The sequence below is a fragment of the Struthio camelus genome, chromosome 9 (genome assembly GCF_040807025.1).
Source record: "Struthio camelus isolate bStrCam1 chromosome 9, bStrCam1.hap1, whole genome shotgun sequence".
NCBI classification, from domain to species: domain Eukaryota; kingdom Metazoa; phylum Chordata; class Aves; order Struthioniformes; family Struthionidae; genus Struthio; species Struthio camelus.
This window is the reverse complement of record NC_090950.1, coordinates 32,248,108-32,268,329: the sequence shown is the minus strand read 5'-3', so window position 1 is coordinate 32,268,329 and position 20,222 is coordinate 32,248,108. Positions and strand designations below refer to the sequence as shown.

At 52.8% G+C, this 20,222-nt stretch overlaps 1 protein-coding gene across 6 annotated transcripts in view; it reads left to right on the top strand.

Moving 5' to 3' along the window:
• Window positions 1-20,222, top strand: part of LEKR1 (leucine, glutamate and lysine rich 1) — a 106,741-nt gene that overhangs the window by 4,779 nt on the left and 81,740 nt on the right. Inside the window, exon 1 of one of the 6 annotated variants that reach the window (XM_009668490.2) lies at window positions 19,281-19,596. The exons of the other annotated variants lie outside the window; for them this stretch is intronic. Within the exon in view, the coding sequence (XP_009666785.2) occupies window positions 19,549-19,596 (48 nt within the window). The 5' untranslated portion in view covers window positions 19,281-19,548. Of the gene's footprint in view, window positions 1-19,280; window positions 19,597-20,222 lie in introns of those variants that run through there. 6 annotated transcript variants of the gene reach the window in all.

Here is a 20,222-nt window from a genome sequence, read left to right as displayed (position 1 = left end):
CTGAGAGGTAGGGTAAGAATTTAAACAACTGTGATAGTGTTGTGAATCGGGCCTATGTTTGTAAGGCATTGTATATTCTTTTTTTCGTGGAAAAAGTAAACCCTGATATTTAAAGGCAGTGATATTTCAATACTACACACTTACAGGATTTCTTTTGTTTTGCATGCCAAGACAAACCATGTGCAGATATACAAAAACTAGGTCTTTTTTTCAGAAAAATCTTAAGCAACTACATTTTATGCAAGAGTTCATACTCTTGCCCAACAGGACAGCTTCTTATTGGAAATACCTTTCTAAAAAGCCTGTCATGCCAAGTTGCATGAAGGACTTGGTAAGGAAATTTTGCAGTAAATACCACTATGGAATCAAATTCCTTGTTTATTTCCCATGAACTCAACTTTTGCTTAGTCAGACTAAACGGCTTCAATTTTCACCCTGATAACTGCGAGGCCACTATACCCACAGATGCCTTTTCCAGATAATCTTTGGTTGTGATCTGTTGAAGTCAGAGAAGTCCTACCGACTGAGATGGATCAGGTCCTTTCTCTCTCACGCCTGTACAGTTTCCATAGCCAGAGCATTGAGCATGTGAAACTGATTTTAGAGCTATTCAATAACGTCGCAGAAGTGTTTATAGGAGTCTACATTTTTTACAACTTTCTGGAGGCCGTTAGCTTTTCTAATACACAAAAATGAATAATTATTGCAAGCAGCATACCCGTTAAATGACAAATATTGTTTTGTATTAAAAAACACTCCATGCATTGTAGTGTGGCTTACTGGCTCGTTTATAACATCAGCTGAACATTACAAGACATTCACTGCTCAGAACAGGCAAAAGAACAGTACTGTTGGCAATCTGCGCTCATAATGGTGACCAGCTGTACCTACCAAACATTCCTGCTTGCTTTTCATCACTTCAGATTTTTAACACGAGCCCTAAAGTGCTGAGACAGCCAGATACGCGCCGAGCCATTTAGTGAACTTCACTTAACCTTTCACAGTCGCTCCCTGCCACATCTGACCTCTCTCTGCCTTGGCCGGGCTCCAGAAAAAGAAGGCTAATTCTTTTTATCACACCACTCTAATAAAGGATTTCCTTGTAAACGAGCGGTTGTAGGGGGCTGGTTTAATTTACTGCTTGAGTTGTGAAATCTTCTTCCTTGCAACAACTGGAGATTTCTTGTTCTGTCACCAAGGGATATTTATGCAGCTTGATAAATTCTCTTGCACAGGCAGAAGGCACGGGCTCGGGCACGGGGGCCGCGCGGGGCAGGGGGCGGCTAGCGGCTTCGTCAGGGTCTGTTGAGGCATCTCAATAGCAGAAAGGAAAAGAAGTCTGAAGACAGAGGGTTGCTTTTCCTCTTTAACAAGCTGTGCATAACCGGCTGTGCTTCTGAGAAACACAGCAATGCTGGAAACAGCAGTTCTTCTGTTATCTGCTGCCTGGGTACAGGACACCCAAGTCCAGGACGGCGCGCCTGCTCCAGACGAGCCGGGGAGGTCTTCCCTCCTGGTGCGACGACCGAGCTTCTCGGTGCTTGCCCCTCGGAGCGTGCGTCTGCCCTGCGTTCAGTTCAGTGGAGAGTTTTGCAAGATCGGCTGCTGCCCTGCGAACGCTCGGCAAGGGCCGAGGAAGGATTGTGAAATGTGGTTCACCAGTGATTTATATATCTTTGTTTTGAAAAAGGGATGCATCTAGGCCTGAAGAACACACGGTGCAAACTCTTCTCAGTAATCACGGTAGCTGGATGTGAACAAAAGAGACGCCAGCTCAGCTCTGCTGGGCCAGCCACCTGAAGACACGTTATGCTAGCTGAAGCCTGTGCGCCTCGCAGGTGGCCGTGAGATACGATGTGTAGAAAGGAGACTGCTTGAATTTCCTTCACCTATACATAACCTTTCAAATCTGTGACTGCTTTCAGTGCCTTTTTTTGAACCTCTTTTGTTTCTGCTTTTCATTTGTCCTTCTCGGAGAAGAGGCTGAAACTCTCTGCACACAAATAGTAACACCCTTCTTAAAAGCAATGAGGGCTAATGCCATTACGCTTAATGCTGGCTTCAGGCGGCTGATGCTGACCAAATGCTGGATGCAAACAGCGCTCGCCGGCCCAGCAAACGTGTCCCCTGGCACTTGCGCGTCTTGCAGCAGAGCAGCTCTAAGGAGGCAGTTTCTGCGTAGACCAAGGGAAAAATGAAGTACTAGCATCAGTATTAGTCTTCTTTGAGAAGAGTTTTTAGCACCATCCAAGGTTTGTGCAGCATGCACAGTGGTGACCCACTGGCCCAGCCCCAGCCAGGGGTGGGGACGGTTGTGTCCCTCCCGCTGGGCACTGCCACCAGGGAGTCCTCTCTGCTCCTGGGGCTGTGCTGTGATTCTGCTGCTGCTAAGTTCCTGCTGGTAATTTTGTCTTAATATCTACTGGGTCCAGCTTGTGTGTACAATCAATAGAAATAGATTGAGGAGGAATTTGGCCCGAAATTCTCCTCACTGTTGGGGCCAGAACGCAAATAAACTTAATTATTGGCAGCAGCAAGGGGCTCCAAGAGTCCGAGCCAAGGCTCTTTCTTTGGGCTTACTAGATACCACGTGGAGTTCCTCCACCCTTCCCAAATGTCTCTGTTCCTCTCTCAGAGGTTGTTACGACAGCTAGAAGTCAGCGTGTGAGCTGTTCAGATTGTTCCTGCTGATATGCGTCAGCTCGCCTGTCTTCATTGCATTGCATGTGCTGTCGCATTGCTCAGATAGTCACTGCCACAGTCCTGCCATTTTCTAAACCTCCTGTGGTGCAGACTAATTTTGCTGCCTTGCTCTTCACTGCATTGTCTAGGTCAAGCGTTAACGAAAATGCTAGGAAGTACCGTCCTTAGCCGGTGGTATCTGGCCATTTCTTCTCTCTCTCTTGCTCTTGCTCTTGCTCTTGCTCTCTTCTTGCTCTCTCTCTTGCTGTCCGGCGCTCTCTCACGCATAGAGCAGTTATTTCACAGCCAGATTTTACCTCTCCCTGCAGACTGCGTGTTTTACTACGAGCTTCTCATGAGGGGCTGTAGCAGAAGCTGCTAGAGCTCTAAATAAATGATTTTCACTGATTACTTAACACTTCAAAAGTACAGTAACAGTTTAAGCAAGCATGATGAGATTTACAAATGCCACAATAGGTTGTTCCTATCCATTAACTTCCCTTCGTAGGAAATGTGGCCTGCTGGTCAGAGCTTAAGATGGGAGATTAGAGCCAACCCTAAATACAAAGCCTAGAGAGGACAGGAATGAGGTGTCAGCCAGCGCTAGGGCCAGTGAAGCTGAGGTCTCCTGCAGAGCCAGTTAGTCAGTCCCACAGCCCAGGAGCACAGAGTTCACCATGAACCTGCTCTGGCATCTCATCTGAGGGGCGAGTGGGAGTGTGCCAAGGACTCAGCTGGGGATGTCTGTGCGTGGGAGGAACAGCACCAGCAAGCTGGGGGTGGAGGACTCCTGCTACCCTGCGGTAATGAAGAGGGAGTGATGAAGAGGGAGCCTTCTCGATGCCACGGATGACTGAAGTTCTCATCACCTCCAGCGTCTCCCTACACTGGGCAGCTCTAGGATACAAATATGCCAAGCTCAGTCGAGTGTCTTCCTGGCTGATAGGATGTGGCATCAAAGCACCACACTCCTGCTTCAGTGACAAGTTTGGCAGCTCCTCCGGCCTGGCTTGGAAGTGAAACACAAGCATCAGCTTCTCCTGTGAGTCTTGTGTTCTTTAGGTTTATGTTGCAAACATCTGGTGGGCTTTTTTTGTTTATTTTTTCCCCACTTGCACACGTTTTAGTCATTCCTGCCGTCTCTAAGCTGAACCAGAGCTCCTGGCCACGTACGATGCTGAGGCAAGCAACAGCATTCGGCAGGAAGTGAGTCTAGCCGGAGCAGAGCTGTGCTTGCTTTGTGAGGGAAGATGGGAGGAATGAATATTTGCCCCATGGCATCAATTTCCTGCATTCTCCGAAATGCAGCTGGAAGGCGCCCAGGACCACAGATGTATGTATGTGGGCCTGGCACCCTCCTCGCGGGGATGGGAGGGGAAGCAGCTGGTCTTTCCATCGACTTGTAGTGGGCCTTCTTCCCTCACCCTGGCCTCTGACCCCCCTCAAAAATTGCCAGACTTATCACTTCGCTAGAGATCTCCCCTTCTCCAGAAATGCTAATTCATTATTAAATTTCATGTACCAAATGGGCCCATGTGGCAGAACGCAGGTTCTGCCTCACAAGAGTAAGCGATGCAACCGGCTGGGTGAGAAATGTGTGTGCGAGGCGGGCGGCAAGTGAGCAGCGCCTCTGCCAGTGCTCCCCGGCTTCTCAGGGCACCTCCGAACCACTTGGCCTTTGCAACGATAGTGAATTTTAACGATTTCCTCTATGAGTCTGATGTGTGTTAATTCAGAGCCACGTCCACTGCTGACATCCTTCAGGAGAGGTCGGTGGGATTCGAAGGCAGGAGTCGAATTGATTCGTGCTACGGAATTGCCTCTTGTTGCGGGGTAGTTTCAACGATAACAACAACAAACTTGATTTATTTTAAAGAGTGCTTTATCTAGGAATTAAATTTTGCTGTGAATTTTGCACAAATGGATTTTTAATCACTCCGACTAGTTTTGCATGCGTCACTGCTATAGGTTTGCTTTAGTACGAACTGCTTCAGCCCGCCGGTGCGGAGCCGGGTGGCCTTGCTGGGCGGTGAGCGCAGAGCTGTTGCCTTCTGAGTTACGCTTGTACAGCTTCAGGAGACCAATCCATGTGTTGTGTTAACGAGAGGAGTTCAAAGCAAGTGCTGAATCTGCGTTCGTGATAGTGTGCTGGATTCTGTCCAATCAATTTACTATTTCAATAGGTGGCATCTGAATTGTATTCTATTAGCATGAAGCAGCTTGTACATGAGGTTTCTAATGAAATACTGCGTTGTCTTGGTCCCTACAGATCAAAGATGTATTGGCTCCTTCCCAACTGTTTCTCGTCTTCCTTTCACGGCAGATGCGCAGAAGAACATTCTCCCTCTCAGCGCGCAGTGAGATCCGTTCCCCTTGGGCAAATGTCAGCTAAAGAAAGTTGACTTCTTAATTGGAACTGAAATGAAACTTCTCCGTCCACGTTTTTACTTCCCTTCTCATGAGACTTAGTCAAGAAAGACTTGTCTTTGTCGCGTCACAGACTGTTTGCAGTTATTGATTCTGGTTATTGAAACGCTTTATTTGAACAGTTACGTGAACAAATTTCAGCCTGCGGCTTGGTTCTAGGAGCACTGAAGCCACTCTAGCCTGGTCTGGGAGGCACTGGTTACGCTCCTCGAGCGCTGAAGTAAAAGGATGAAAATCAAAAGCTTCCTGGGATCTGGCCCTTTTAAGCGGGAAAGGGAGGCTGGAAGTGCCTGCGAAGGCACGAGGCTGCTGGGGGTGGGGGAGACGTATCCCTCTGCCAGATCCGTGGTGAGCCTGTCTCAGAGCTCTTGACATCCCTCTATTTGCCCAGAGCAGCCCTAACGTCGATCTGGCCATCGCAGCCAGCGCACAAACCGACGGGTACAAAGGCTGCAAGACTCCCAACACCAGCAGCTTCTTGCATCACCAACTGAGTTTTTTTTTTTTACTGGTTTCACCAATTTTCATATAGGGCCAAGTCAGAAATGTATTTAAATTTTACCGGTTTCCATACAATTCAAGCAGATGAGTGAAGTTAAACAGATGCTAAGTGCTCTCCTGACACAAGGCTCTAGTAACTGTTTTTCTTTTCCTTTTTGTTTTAAATTGTGCACTGTTATAGCATGAATAGTGTGACTGAGTTTATTTGGCAATCTTTTTCTCTGCAAAGTATCCTGTGGCTTTTGAGGGGCAAGGTGGGTAAAGCAAAGACAGCTATATCTATTGTTTTAAATACAGCTCTCAGAAAATCCCAGCTGTTGAACAGGGGATCATTGCCTTCTGGACAAATAAGTAGTTTTTTCTGTCTTCTGGGGTGCTTTTTCATTGTGCTGTACCTCTGTCAGGCCAATTAACATTAATGGGAACTGTGTATGTTCACCCAGAGGAGAACAGACCCTTACAGGAGGACTTTGTTAGCTCCTTCTGATTGTGGTTTTAATTCTGAGTTGCCAGGTTTTATGGATGAACAAGAATGCTAAAAATATGGAAAACCAATCCTGGATATTGCCATACCAATGTGCTTGCTTAACGAATTATAATGAGTTAGGTTTGAGAACGAATTGGTAGGTCCACGGATAATATAACTAGACCTCTGGAAAAACTATACAAAAGCAATCTGATCAGCCAGCTGTATAAATATCCCACCGCATGGTCCTGACCTCTTCCACTCAGACAGTGCAATTCCCTGAGAAACTCCGTTTCCAAGGGGAAAACACTAGAAATTCTCATAAACTTTGCTTTCTCAACCTGCCAAAGAAGAGAGGTTTGCAGCAGGAGTCCCAGCGTAGGAGAAGGCGCAGAGGATCTCCTTGGGACAATAACGCTAGCAGAACCGCTCATCCCTCGGGACAGTCCTGTGTGTCGCCAGTCCTGCTCCGTCCTAGAGCAAACCGAGCGGGTATTTGTAAGGACCCTGTGTGTTTAAGACGACTCTGAGAAACCTACAGCCTCTGACATCATTCCCCTGGCCTACGGATTTTTCCCACGTTAGGGTGGGGTAAGGCGAGCTGTGTTTCCATGTGTGGTCTCCCAGTGGTATCTGCAGGGCCCTCAGCCCGCAACGAGTCTTCCCCGTTCCTTCTGCCCGTGTGCCTGAGGGGATGTAATCGCAAGAGGAAGGCAGGTTCAGCAAGGACGCCGTTTCTCTTCCCCGTCTTACCGTACACGCTATGCAGGCATGCAAAGCCATGTCGTTATTTCAAACAGGTTAGCCTCATATTTGAGCACTATCAGTGACCCCATAATCGTTCAGCCTGACTCGGCCGTTCCCCGCACGCCGGCCGCTCCTCGGTGGCACAGAGCAGCCCGGGCTGTGGCGCGGGTTCGGCCCTGCTGCCGCCGGGTTTCCGCTGAGCGCCCTTGGCTACGGACGGGCAGCGGCACCCACCACGGGGGCGGGCACGGCGGCACCGGACCGCTGGCTGTGCCCCAGTTACACGCTCGGAGAATGAGTCATCCGAATGCAGCATGTATCGGCGTGGATTAATTAGCAGGAGCATAGGAAAAATGAACTGTGCTGGCGCAGTTGACCAGGAACGACAAAGCCGTTGTAACGCACGTGGAGGCTGGGAAGGCCCCCTCTTTTTAAAGTGGCAAGTTTTAGCAGTCTTAAACAACGGTAAGACTCGAACAGAAAGCGTCTGGGCAGCAACGAGCGTGTCATCCAGGTGGGCTGCGTGGCGCGCGGCACGTTGCCCGCTCTCCCGTGGCGCTTCGCGAGCGCCCGCTGCAGCGCCCGCTGCCTGGGGGGCGTTAGGCCCTCCTCGGGTCAGCTCACCCATTTCTTTAAAAGGAGGCCAGCTCCGTGTGCGGGGAATTCTCCAAGGGCTGGGAAGACCGGAGCCAGGACGGCCCGGCTGCTCCCTTTCCTGCCCTGCAGTCGTTTTCGGACGTACCGCTGTGCTCTTCTGCTCCTCTCTGGAATATTTTTCATTCTTCAGCTGATTATTTGCCCATTGTAACGTTTCCGCGTGAGGATTTATATCTCCTCCAGTGGAAAGCATAACTAAAGGCTGAGCTGCAAAAGCCACGCAGTCCTGATTACCTCTCGCCGTTATTTGCTTCCGCCCGCTCGCCCCGAGCGCCCGCCTGTCTCCAGCTGCGTCCCCGGCCCGTACCAGGCGGGTCTCGCTGAGCCGGGCTCACCGCTCGACGGGACGCAGCTCACTCTTCTTCCTCCAGACAGCCCCCACGCTCAGCCGGGCTCTGACGGCGCGAAGGGAGCCGCGCTGCCGTCCTTCTTCTTCGTCCTCAGGCTGGCCGCTGCCCGCCAGGTCAGCGCTCTCCTGCCTGTCCTCGCTCCGCAGGTCGGTGGAGATCGGCCGCTCAGCAAGGACAGGGGACCGGGAGCGGTGAGCGAGGCTTTCCGGCCCTGCCATCCTGCCTTTAGCTCTGGCGGTTGAATTTAACATTCTTATTTTCAAAAAAAGCAAACAAACAAAAAGGCAAGGTTTGCTTTTTTGTTGTTATCGCTGTTTTTAATCCAGCTTTTCTCTGCTATTTTTAGAATGCTGCATCTCACACGCACTGTGGCGTGCATTGCTGGGATTCCCCTTTGCTAACATAAAATAGACTATCTGCACTTTGCTGTTAGCAGCCAGGAAATCCATCCCTGGTGCCAAAAATGGGCTTTCTTTCATAAATCTGTCCTTGTTTTAATTTCCTTTTGCAACAGCGACGCACCAGACCAGCAGTGTGGGTTTCTTCACATATTATGTAATGCCATATAACACAATGGGCTTAACGGGAAACGAGGGACCACGTTTGTCCCCGCTTCCCTCACTGATGATGCACACAGCTGGGAAACAGTGGCTCTGAAGAAACTGGGGAATGGCCTATTTTCCGATTCCTATAAAGGAGAACTGGCAAAAGGCAGTAGTTCTGCAGGGATCTTTAGGTGTTTGGAAACATAAATGATTATTCCCTCGCAACTAATGGCTTTTAACACGTTGGTAGAATTATCTCTTACTGATCATTCATTTATTATTATTATTAGTTGTAATCAAGTAGGCTGAAATCAACTGCAGGATCTAGAGTGTCCAGAGACACTGGGGTTCCCATCCCAGGGAGATGGGAATCCTTCTGTTAATCCACTCTTTGTGCAGTTTGTGGATCTGTCAAGGAAAAAGAGTCTGCATAAATAACTTGTAATTGTGCTGCCCTCTGGATCAGAAGCTGATTTCCAAAACACTCATGTCCTGTTGCTACTGTGTCCGGTCTCTTCCTCTCAGCCAGGAAGGCATTACGCAGTAAGGTCTACGTGAAACCATTTTCTAACTTCTATTTTCAGAGTTCTGAAAGGCAATACCTAAATGTTAGTCATTGCCGTCCTTAAAATAAACAGCATGGCAGCTCCCGGGCACTTTGACGTTCCCGGGGAAAGGAGGAGTGAGCACGGTGCCGGGAAGGCGCAGCGGCAGGGCGTGCGGCGAGGGAGGGCCGTCAGGCTGTGCAGCCGGCTTCGGCTCCCGGGCCGGGGTACCTGCCCCCCTGGCACAGCTCCCTGGCAAAGCCCAGCTCCTGCAGATGTGGTCCAGCACGCTGTGACAGCCCGGGCCAGGAGCAGGGGCCAAGAGGGCTGCAGTTTATCTCCCTGGGATGAACTCTCCCGGGGGGACAAAGCTCTGCTGAGCTGCTCGGCGCGGCCCGCTGCTCTGCGGCGCTCGGGACGGGCGCCCCGCCGTCCTCGGCGAGCACTGGGCATCTCTGCGGGAACCTGGGGAAACACCACTGGCAGATCAGTCCAGGCGGTTTGCGTACCACTGGAAACGTATACCGAGTGTGCGAACGGATTATTAGAGACCTAAATTCATGTCTCACAAGCCAGTCCCGGGAGGCTAATGAAGGCACAGCGAACGTGCTGGCGCAGATGCCTGAGTGTTCGTTCCCAGCGCGTTGTGCTGCAGCCTGTAACGCACAGGAATACGCGTGTGAATAAGCAGGTCACAGATCAGGGAAGCAGCATTTGGTGCAATTAGGGCAACAAATGCAGCAGCAGCAGCAGCAGCTGTTGTACTGGATTTATGTCTCCGAGGTTTGGCCAGCAGTGCCCCGTTCCTTTCCTCGGAGCACCAGGCTCCGCGGTGGAGGGGACGGGGGCCAGCCCCGCCGGCTCGCTGGCACGCCGGCTGAGCTGACCTTCCCAGCGGCTCCCTGGCAGAAAGTCGATTACTGGTGAAAAAGCTCGTGCTGTGAGCTTCCCTCCCCAGCCCGCCTGGACGGTGGGTTTGCCAGAGCATCGATTTGGCGCACGGGCGCAGGTTTCCCCGAGGAGGCAGGCACCCGGCGTGCCAGCCCCTTGCAGCCCGGCTCGCTCTGGCTGCTCTCCAGGGCCCGCGATGCGGAGGCCCAGCTCCTCCGGCTGCCTGCGGCCGCGCTCGGCTCTGTACCTCTGAGCTGTGCCCACGGCCTCGTCCAAGAACTTCCCTTGGGCCTTATGGCCACAGCTCCTGCTGCAGGTAAAGGTGAGCTGTGACTCGCTTGCTTCGTCGTGCTGAAGCGGATTGCTTCGGTCCCAGCTGGCGCTGTGGGAGCGAGGGCTTTGAGGAGCGAGAGGAAGGCGTTCAGTAATCTCCCAGGTGTGGACAGAGATGATGGTTAGGGGAATGCTATGGACGTTCTCGGGCTGTGGAGTACTAAGCATCTTTTACTAGTGAGGCTGTAAGTAGACTTGTATTAGGAGGTGAGTCCTGCTGATGCTGCTGCCGTCCCAGGCAGCGAGAGGTCCAAACCCTTCCCTGCAGCTCTCGGCGAAGTTGCTTGCTTCCTGGGCTTCCTCCGTGGCCAGTGTCAGGCTGCTCTGACCAGAAACTGCTGCTGTCATCCGGGCCTCAGCCTGGCTTAGTCACTGCCAGCCACTGCTTCTGCTTCCTGCCCTCGTACCACGGAGGCCTCCTCTGGTTGTGAAACCCGTGGTTAACGCGATGCCCGGCGGTGAGCACGCAAGTCCCTGTGCAGGCCACCTGCCTGCGAGCGTCTCACCTCCCCGACTATGTTAAGGCCAGCAGCAATATTTAATAGCTAAGGGATTGCACAAGGGAGATGCTGAGTCACTTGCCCAGGACAGCTGGGGAGTAGGAATTGAATGTGGAACTCGTATGGTCAAGGACTGCGCTTTTACCTACTAGAAAGCCTCCTCCTGTAATAGGGAAAAGCATGCTTCATGAGGAGAGCTGCTTTTCAATCCTGAAAAGCATCACCTGTGCTGTTCTGTTTGCTTTTTCCAGCTTAATTCACCCCCATCCTGTCCTCTTCAGGGATGGTGCATCCTAGAGAAGTCAGTCACTGTCAGTGGAGGATCCTCATCTCTAAAATACCTGGTAGCCAGCCGTCAGCTTTAAAACAAAGCCCTCAACCCTTTAGTACCGTCGATAACCCGACTGGTCGTTCGTTATGAAATAGGCACGGCGAGGCAGCTCAGGCAAGCAAGCACCTCGAGGCGAATGGCAGAGCCGAGCTAGGGCTGCATTCTTTGGGGGCCGGGCCGGGCCCTTATCACGTGTTTTTAGAGCACCAAGCACTGTGGACCTTAATCCTGATGGGGCCTCTGGGCGTGACAGCAATATAAATATTTAACGTGCCTTTAATCTTAGGGTGGAGAATGTGATTTGTATCCCGAATAGGAAGTGTTGATCCACAGTCTGTGACTGTGCCATTGTTGCACTTAAAGGTACTATACTGTGAACAGTATCTACTAAGATACTGTAGAGCGTACTCAAAGGTACATTGCACAACGAGCAAACGGCAGCGTGATAGTGCTCTTACTCTGGGCATTAATCCCAGCTAAGCGAGTAAAATGTGCTGTTTAGCAAGGGTTTCTGCTGTTTGGCATGTTGCCATCCACATGTTGGCTATGTCCAATTTGAATAACAAGGATTAAGAAAGGAACGGTAAGAAGGACGAGCGCAAAGACGACCGGGCGAATGCCAGTGTGGCTAGCCTGGTAGGACCCCGCGCTCCCAACCTCCCGCACCGCCGCGCCTGGGCTGCGTGCACGGCCGGGGCCGGGCCAGGGGCTCACCCTCCCGGCTCCCTCCAGCCTTGCGGAAGGAAGTGGGAAGTGGCCTTCACTCATTTGCTGGTAGTTGGTTTGTTGGCTAGCGAGGGCTTTCTGCACACCTCACATAACAAAATCACAGCCTCTTCTCTCGCATTTGGTAAGAAAGGCTAGCAGTAAAAGGTCAGGAAGCTTATATTTTTATGGAATTTTGTATTCTGTAGAGAAGAAAATCATTGACTGTGAAAAGAGCCCGTAAACTGTAGGATGTGAGATTTGTTCTTCTCCACAGTTTTCCTGTGGCTACGGACATGACTAATCCCCTGTGACAGCCCTGTGCTTGGAGCCTGCTGTTCTGACTGGTACAGCTGGGGACTCCATTGCTTGTTACCATCAGAAAATGAAATGAAAATTCTTTTGCTCTGAAATAGATTCTGCAAATGGGAGATAGCTGAAGCACCTGCCACAGCGACTGTGAATAAATTCACTTTTTATATTATTCATAGTACTGTGCATAAATTGTGAATTACGTATCCTGTGCAGTATGCTGTAGGCCTGTATTGTCCTGAAGGGAAATGTCAGAACTGAGCGCGTTCAGTACCTTTGCTTGTAAGCCATGAGCCGCTGCACAGTAAGATGGACCCAGACAGTGTGGCCGCACTCTCCTGTTCACACTGATGGAAGCCCAGTTCAAGACTAACTTCCCAGCAAGGCTCAGCCTCGCGCTGGTACCCAGGAAATGTTGGTTGTCCCTTGCTATCCCAGGTTTCCTGGGAAGCAATTTCACCCCACAACACATCAGCACAACCTTCAAGTCTGCCCTAACTTGTACTTCAGCTGTTGCAGTCTCAGTGGGCTTTCAACAAGCAGGACGGCCGTGGCTGTGTCTCCTCCGAGCCCATCCCGATGCCTGCCAGCGAGCGCAGGGTCAGAACAGCCAGCTCCGCGCCTCCCAGGGAGCCTCTGTATTTTAGAGCAATCCGTAAGAAAGCTCCAGCAAGTTTTATCATCTCCGTGTGCTGATACAGGTCAAAAATTGTGGCACAGTTCACCAGTGACTGGTGCAAAGCTACTGGTGAAATATTATGTAAACAGGAAAAAAATATGCCTGTTCCCTTAGTGACTCCATAGTGACAGGGAAACGCTGTGCAATTGCACAACCATGTCTTTCCTCTTATGGGCCAAGTCTTATTCACCAGCTCTCCTGACTAGGCCCACTGCTGTCAAGTGAGTAAGCCAAGCTGGAGCCAGCCCTCAACAGTACTTTGCACTTGCAGTGTGCTGCACACCATGACGTACCCAGTCCGCAAGGTTGAGCTGCCTCCAAACTGCTGACCTGCTTCTCCCTAGAAACATTTTAGCTGCTGGGCAGCTAAAATTTAACCCGTAGGCACCAACCCCTGGTGAGACAGCTGGAGGCTAACCCAGCACGAACCTTATCTAGAAGGGAAGCAGTGCAGAAATCAGACAGGAGAACTAAAGTCATTCCACGTGCTGAATGCCTCTTGCAGCCTAACAGAGGGGATATGCTTTGCTGTGTCCAAAGCCTGGCTGGCACTAGATATACTCTTAGCAGGAACAATAAACACTTCTCTCTGTGTAGTTCTGATAACATAGTTGAGTCTCCACTTGCAGAGGAGCTCCCAAGCTCCTCTACAGTTCTGGGCCTTTTACTGACAGCTGTGCCAAATCCTTCAATAGTTTTTTTTCAGGGCAAACGTCAAAGAAACCAAGACTTTATAAAGCAAATAATTGGTGGTCTAAAATTTGCTTTTTTAAACCATTTAGGATGATTATAAGTAGCAAACTTTATGGAAATCATGTCTTGCTCACAGATAATTCACAGAAATGAGAGCTAAATTAACTAAATTAATTGTTGTACTGAGCAAGTCATCATGCTCTTGTTATTTGCTATAGGAGACCTGAAGCAATTATGTCTTAACAGAAGAAATTTTACTTCTTCTGTTCATTCTGTCCCGGATCCTCCATAAACCAACTTGCGTGAGGATGATACCAGCCACAGCTCATTTAACTGCATAAGCTCTCTTGAGCTGTCAGCTTAACCAGCATCAGAGCAGCAATGTGATGCAAGTTACCTTAGATGGCCACGGGCTGTGCTTCTGAGCTCCCTTTTGCTTCCTGCATTTGCTGATGGCAGTGCAGTTGGTCATAACTGTGCACAGGGATAAGTGAGCAGAATCAAGCCAAGCTCACTTGGCCATCATCTACCCCTGTATTTTTTACAGGGGGTAAAAAATACCCCTGTATTTTTCACAGGGACTGTTTGCACTTCAGTCTTACACCTGTATTTTGGGTAGCAAAAACACAGCCCCCCCCCCCCCATTTTGGATGGGATCTTGTGCTTGTCTCTTTTGAAGGCAATGAGTTTAACTGATAGAAGGTAATAGGAAACAAGTCAGGTTCTAAAGCAGAGCAAGAAAATTCTCACTGTGTAACATTTTCCTCAGAGATCCACACGCCAAGATATAAGGATATGGCAACAAGGTTGTAGCAAGAGCATGCAATCAGCATGTGCATAGTATTATCTCTTTGTGGGAGATAAATTTAGATTGTCAGGCCATACCATGGAAATGCAACATGTGCATTTTCCTATCAGGATGTGCCAGGACATTACACTGCAATCTCAAATCATGAGGTAATAATGTGAAGTGGAGGAAAGAGTAGGTTAACTTACTGCAAAGTATTATTTGCTGTTATTTAGTATTTTTAAAAGCTGACTGAGTCCCTGCATAGCATCAGGAGACGTGCAGACCTTAGAACAGCTCCAGCGCTATTTGAACAGTAGATATTGTAATACAGTTTTAGGGCCTGCAAGCCTTGACTCTCCTAAATAGTCTTCATTCATATGAAGTGAATCCCATTCACTTCATTGTAGGCTGGGGGACTCTGGTGCATGGCTTTTGCACACTGGATCTCACAGTGAAGTATGCATGCTAATCTTGACTCCTACATTCAAGTCAGTCACATCATCCTTCTTAGTATTCTCATTTCTCTAAACTTTCAGCCTTCTTTCATTTGTTTTTTTCTCTTTTCTGTTCTCTTTCCCTTTCCTGTTTTTACAGTGATTCCACAGTTGCTTCATCACTGCGTGATATAAATTTCTTCCAGTAGCTCATTAGGACTGCAAGTAACATCTGTCTTGCTTCATCCATTCTCACACCCTTTCAGTGGAGAGGGCTGTGTGTGCAGTGTAGTTTTTATTTTGGCAGGAACTTGTGTTTTTTTTTTTTTTAAGCCAACAATATAAACGTTTTGCTCCCTACAGATTGTGTGTTTAAAATTAGAAAAAAGCAGGTCACTCTGCTTGTGGATGGGGGAAGGGGAAAGATTTATGGGGTTTCTGCGTTCCCGTGGGAGTTTCTTAACCGGCCTCTGGGAAACTGCTGAGTCCTGCACAGATGAACTTCACCCTTATGGTAAGAGTTCTGTTTTGCCTGAGGAAAGTGCCATCAGAAGTGCCACCATGGCCATTGGCCCGGCGCTTTAAGTGATCTTTCAGATATGCAGAGCCCAAGCCCTTGAATGCCTTAAAGATAAGGAAGAAAACTGTGACCTCTTATGCACTGATATCCCAGGGCTTTGGGTTTTTGCCTGGTCATCTCCTCCCTTAACCAAATCCTGCTAGCTGATGTCTACGCCCTCCTGGCTTTCAGGCCCATACCTCTCTTGTCGACTGCTAAAACTGCCTCTGCGCTCCCTATTTCTTTCTCACTTCAGTCTTGTATATGTGACTGTTTTTCTGGCATCTCTCCCAAGTTCTCTTGCTGCCAACACAGGCTCAGTATGAGCTTCTTGTATTCCCTTTCAAATCCTTTTCTGTCGTGGCAAATAAATCCACCATCCTCTACACATACACTCCTGATATTATCCTTGACACCTCTTCACTCCTGGCACTGAGCTGCTGCTTAATCACGCAGATTCCTTCTCTGAATCACCTCATGTGTTCTTGCAGCCAAAAGCTTGTCTTTTATTTGGCACTTTCACAACAGGAGTACTGGGATCTCCTTCCTTTTGATCCCATTCCTGCCTTGCGTGCCCCGCTGTCATTAGTATGCTCTTACTTCACTCTGCTCTGTGGGCTGGCATCCCACTGCCTTTTGCGTCCAGTGCCCTACCTCTGCCTCGAGGTGTGTGCTGCACACACATTGCCAGTACACTGGCTCCCTTGTGCCCTTCCTGCCTTTCTCATTTTCACGCGGCTTTGGAGAGTTTCTGCCCTGCTGCCACCCCTTTGCAAAGCATGACCCTCCTGACCTTGGTCCCCAGGTAGCCTTTGCTTTCAAATCCCTCCTCCAAACATCCTTCCACAGCGGCTGCTCTCCCATGATGATCCCATCCTGGTGACATTTGTAAAAGGGGGGTAGGGGAGGAGGAGGGGAGCACACCAAACAAATCAAGCAAACAATATAGCTTAAAAACAGGAACTAGCATGATGTGCGTGTAACACCAGAAATAACCTCGCTGCCATACACAGTGCAAGCCCTGTCCTTCCCCTGACCCCTCCCCCTGCACGGCTCCTGCCATCTCTCTGCATTTTGTCAACCTCTGCTGCAGGCCCCCAGCGCAGGGACCTCTCTCCTGTTTCTCTGTAAAGCTCCTTGCTGCCTCTGGCTGTGTAGGTCTCAGTGATAAGGGTTTTAGCTGTGCTGTTCCCTCGCAAAGCAAAGCAACTGGAACCGCGAGCAGCTTCCCAGCAGAATTCTTTCAGGATAACGCTGCAAAACCCCTGCGCTGCACCGCTCTGATCTTTATCTCGAGCAAATGACAGACGCAAAACGAGGGCTAATATAAAAATACGATTTTTTAAAATCAGGAAAAGGAGTGACTGGGAAATAACTGCAGGCACAGGCACACCCTTTCACCCTCACACGCACACCTGCAGCTCCTGCTTTGTGTGGGGAGGGTGTTCGTGTTTATTAGCCTTTTTCCCTAGCTGCCCGCTGGAATGGACTTTGTTCCTCCAGGTTGGGGCTCCTAAGCAGCGGGAGGTTTTCCACGTGTGTTTGAGAAGGTACAAAGCCTGCAGGAAAACAATGGAAATAGCTGGCTTATGACTGCTGCGTGTCACGCACGTGTGTCTCGCCTGGTCGTTTGTCCTTGGAGCTGCTCGCGCCGCCTGGAACCCGATCTCCAGTGGTCCCCAGTAATTCGGCCTGGCATGCACGGCAGCCGGCCGCCGCACCACGCGGGCGAGACGCGGCCACGCTCCCGTCCCTGCCTCCGCGCCCTCCCCTCCGTTGTCCTGCTGCCGAGGAGCCGGGCGCCCTGGGGAGCGGCGGCACCGCCAGCCACCCCTACACGTGGCGGTGGGTGCAGCGTCAGCTCCAGCCGGGCTGATCTCTGGCTGTTCCCTCACCCTTCGTACCGAGGGAGAGAAAGTCATTCCAGAGCGGAGCGCGGCGGGAGCAGCCTGTCCCATCACACACCTCCCCTCACGACCTCAGCGCGCCTGCACCATGGCACCATGGCCCCTGCCAGGACCTCCTCAGCCTCTGCCAGGGTCTCCTCAGCCCCCTGCCAGGACAGGATCTCCTCAGCCCCTGCCAGGACAGGATCTCCTCAGCCCCCTGCCAGGACAGGATCTCCTCAGCCCCCTGTCAGGACAGGATCTCCTCAGCCTCTGCCAGGGTCTCCTCAGCCCCCTGCCAGGACAGGATCTCCTCAGCCCCCTGCCAGGACAGGATCTCCTCAGCCTCTGCCAGGACAGGATCTCCTCAGCCCCTGCCAGGACAGGATCTCCTCAGCCTCTGCCAGGGTCTCCTCAGCCCCCTGCCAGGACAGGATCTCCTCAGCCCCTGCCAGGACAGGATCTCCTCCGGCCATGCCAGGACAGGATCTCCTCAGCCCCTGCCAGGACAGGATCTCCTCAGCCCCCTGCCAGGACAGGATCTCCTCAGCCCCTGCCAGGACAGGATCTCCTCAGCCCCCTGCCAGGACAGGATCTCCTCAGCCCCTGCCAGGGTCTCCTCAGCCCCCTGCCAGGACAGGATCTCCTCAGCCCCTGCCAGGGTCTCCTCAGCCCCCTGCCAGGACAGGATCTCCTCAGCCCCTGCCAGGACAGGATCTCCTCCGGCCATGCCAGGACAGGATCTCCTCAGCCCCTGCCAGGACAGGATCTCCTCAGCCCCCTGCCAGGACAGGATCTCCTCAGCCCCCTGCCAGGACAGGATCTCCTCAGCCCCTGCCAGGGTCTCCTCAGCCCCCTGCCAGGACAGGATCTCCTCAGCCCCTGCCAGGACAGGATCTCCTCAGCCCCTGCCAGGACAGGATCTCCTCAGCCCCCTGCCAGGACAGGATCTCCTCAGCCCCTGCCAGGACAGGATCTCCTCAGCCCCTGCCCAGGCAGGATCTCCTCAGCCCCCTGCCAGGACAGGATCTCCTCAGCCCCTGCCAGGACAGGATCTCCTCAGCCCCCTGCCAGGACAGGATCTCCTCAGCCCCTGCCAGGGTCTCCTCAGCCCCCTGCCAGGACAGGATCTCCTCAGCCTCTGCCAGGGTCTCCTCAGCCCCCTGTCAGGACAGGATCTCCTCAGCCTCTGCCAGGGTCTCCTCAGCCCCCTGCCAGGACAGGATCTCCTCAGCCCCCTGCCAGGACAGGATCTCCTCAGCCTCTGCCAGGGTCTCCTCAGCCCTCTGCCAGGACAGGATCTCCTCAGCCTCTGCCAGGATCTCCTCAGCCCCCTGCCAGGACAGGATCTCCTCCGCCCCCGCCGGGGCAGGGTCCCTCGAGGCCGCGGCGCAGCCGCTCGGGGGGTGCGTGACAGCGGCGCTTCCCGGCTGCCGGGCTGCGGTCACCCGCGCTGAGCTCATCGCGGCGCCGCACGATCCAGCCCGGCACGGCACGGCACGGCACGGCACAGCCCGGCACGGCACGGCACGGCACGGCACAGCCCCGCCCGGCACGACACAGCACGGCACGGCACGGCCCGGCCATCGCGTGCGAGGCGCCGGCCGGCGCTGCCCCGCCGCCCCCCCGCCGCAGATGCTGCGGGGCCGCCGCCGGGCGCGGGCGCAGCTCTCGGCACGCCATCCCAGGGCCCGGCCCTGCCGCCGCGCCTCCTTCACCGCCTCCCGGGGCGCCCAGCCGGCGGGGCGGAGGGGGGGGGGGGAGGAGATGTCTGAGGCGGGGGGGGGGCTCAAGGCGCTTTTCAAATTTAATTTAATTGTCACTCGGCGGTGACGCCTGAACGCACGCTCCCGCCGCGCGGTTAGCCAGTCAGACGTGCGTGAAGGCGCTGTGAACTGCGGCCACGCAGCGTGCGGGGCCGCGGCGCCCCCCGCCCTCCTCTGCGTGAGCGGGCTCACGGCGCGGCGGGAAGCGGCCCCCGGCGCCGGGCGGCTCCCTTCGTGCCGGGCCTCGCTCGCGTGCCTGCCTCCCCGAGGGAAATAAGCGGCTCCGCGGGAGATAAAAGCGGCTTGGGCCGGCGGCTCGGCCGCTGCCAGCGCGGGGGGATTAGCGAGGCCGCCGAGCCGGCGGTCGGCACGCAAGGCGACCAGCTGCTGCCGCTGCGCCGCCGCCGCCGCCTCACACGCGAGGCCGCTCGCCCCGCCCCGCCCGCGGCCTCCCTCCTCCCCGCCCACGTGACGCGCGCCCGCCGCGCCGTTGCCGTGGTGACGGGAGAAGCCGTTGGCGCCGCCGCAGCGCCGGCGAGGCCGCGGTGAGGAAATGGCGGCGGCGCCCCCCCCCCCCCCCTTCAAGCCGCAGGTGCGCAAAGCTAGGAGCGCTCCAGCAGGGCTGAAGTAGGAGAGGAAAGGTGTCGGTCCCCCCTCCTCCCCCCGTCCCCACCTCGTCCTACCGGTGTCTCCTCCCTGGCCGTGTGACCCGCGGAGCTGCCGTGGGCCTGCTGCGGCGTGCGGGGGCCATGGAGCGGCACGTCCCTGTCCACGCCCTGCCCGAGGAGATTCAACAGGTACGAAGCCCTGGCGGCGTTAGGACGTGCGCAGGCCGCAGACTGCAGCCAGCTGGGGGTATCTGACCGGCCTTGAACGTGGGGAGTGTTAAAACCGTTTGGTTTGGTTATGGCTTTGGGTCAGGTGCGCCTCTGGGCTCTGTCGCTATTTACGAAGCGTAATAGTGCTAATGCTGTAGAAGGGCTGGGTGGGAGCGTGCTTGTTCTGTGGTGGTGGTGTCATTGCCAGGTGAGTTTCAACCTGGCTCCTGTGTGTGATCCTGTGGTCCTTCATGTTTTCTGCCCTAGATTTTTATAGCTACTCTTCTGGCATCTTTCTTTTAAATTGCTGCTAGCATAAGCAGAACTTGTGCTAGCTGTAGATTGCTCTGCCAAGCTGAGCACATGCTTCAACATGCAGCTAGCTGGCCAGAGGAACATATATGTCCAGAGTGAATACTTGAAGCATCATGATTTCAGCTGCAGACTCAAGAATGCTCACCGTGAGGTGCCGTTTTGAGTTGGCTTCCCAAGAGACTGGGTTGTACCATCAAGAACTTATTGAGCAGCCTCAAAGCAAAGGGTGCGGACCACAGCCCTCATCACTGCACTCATTCATGCTCCTTCCAGGTGGAGCTTCATCAGTG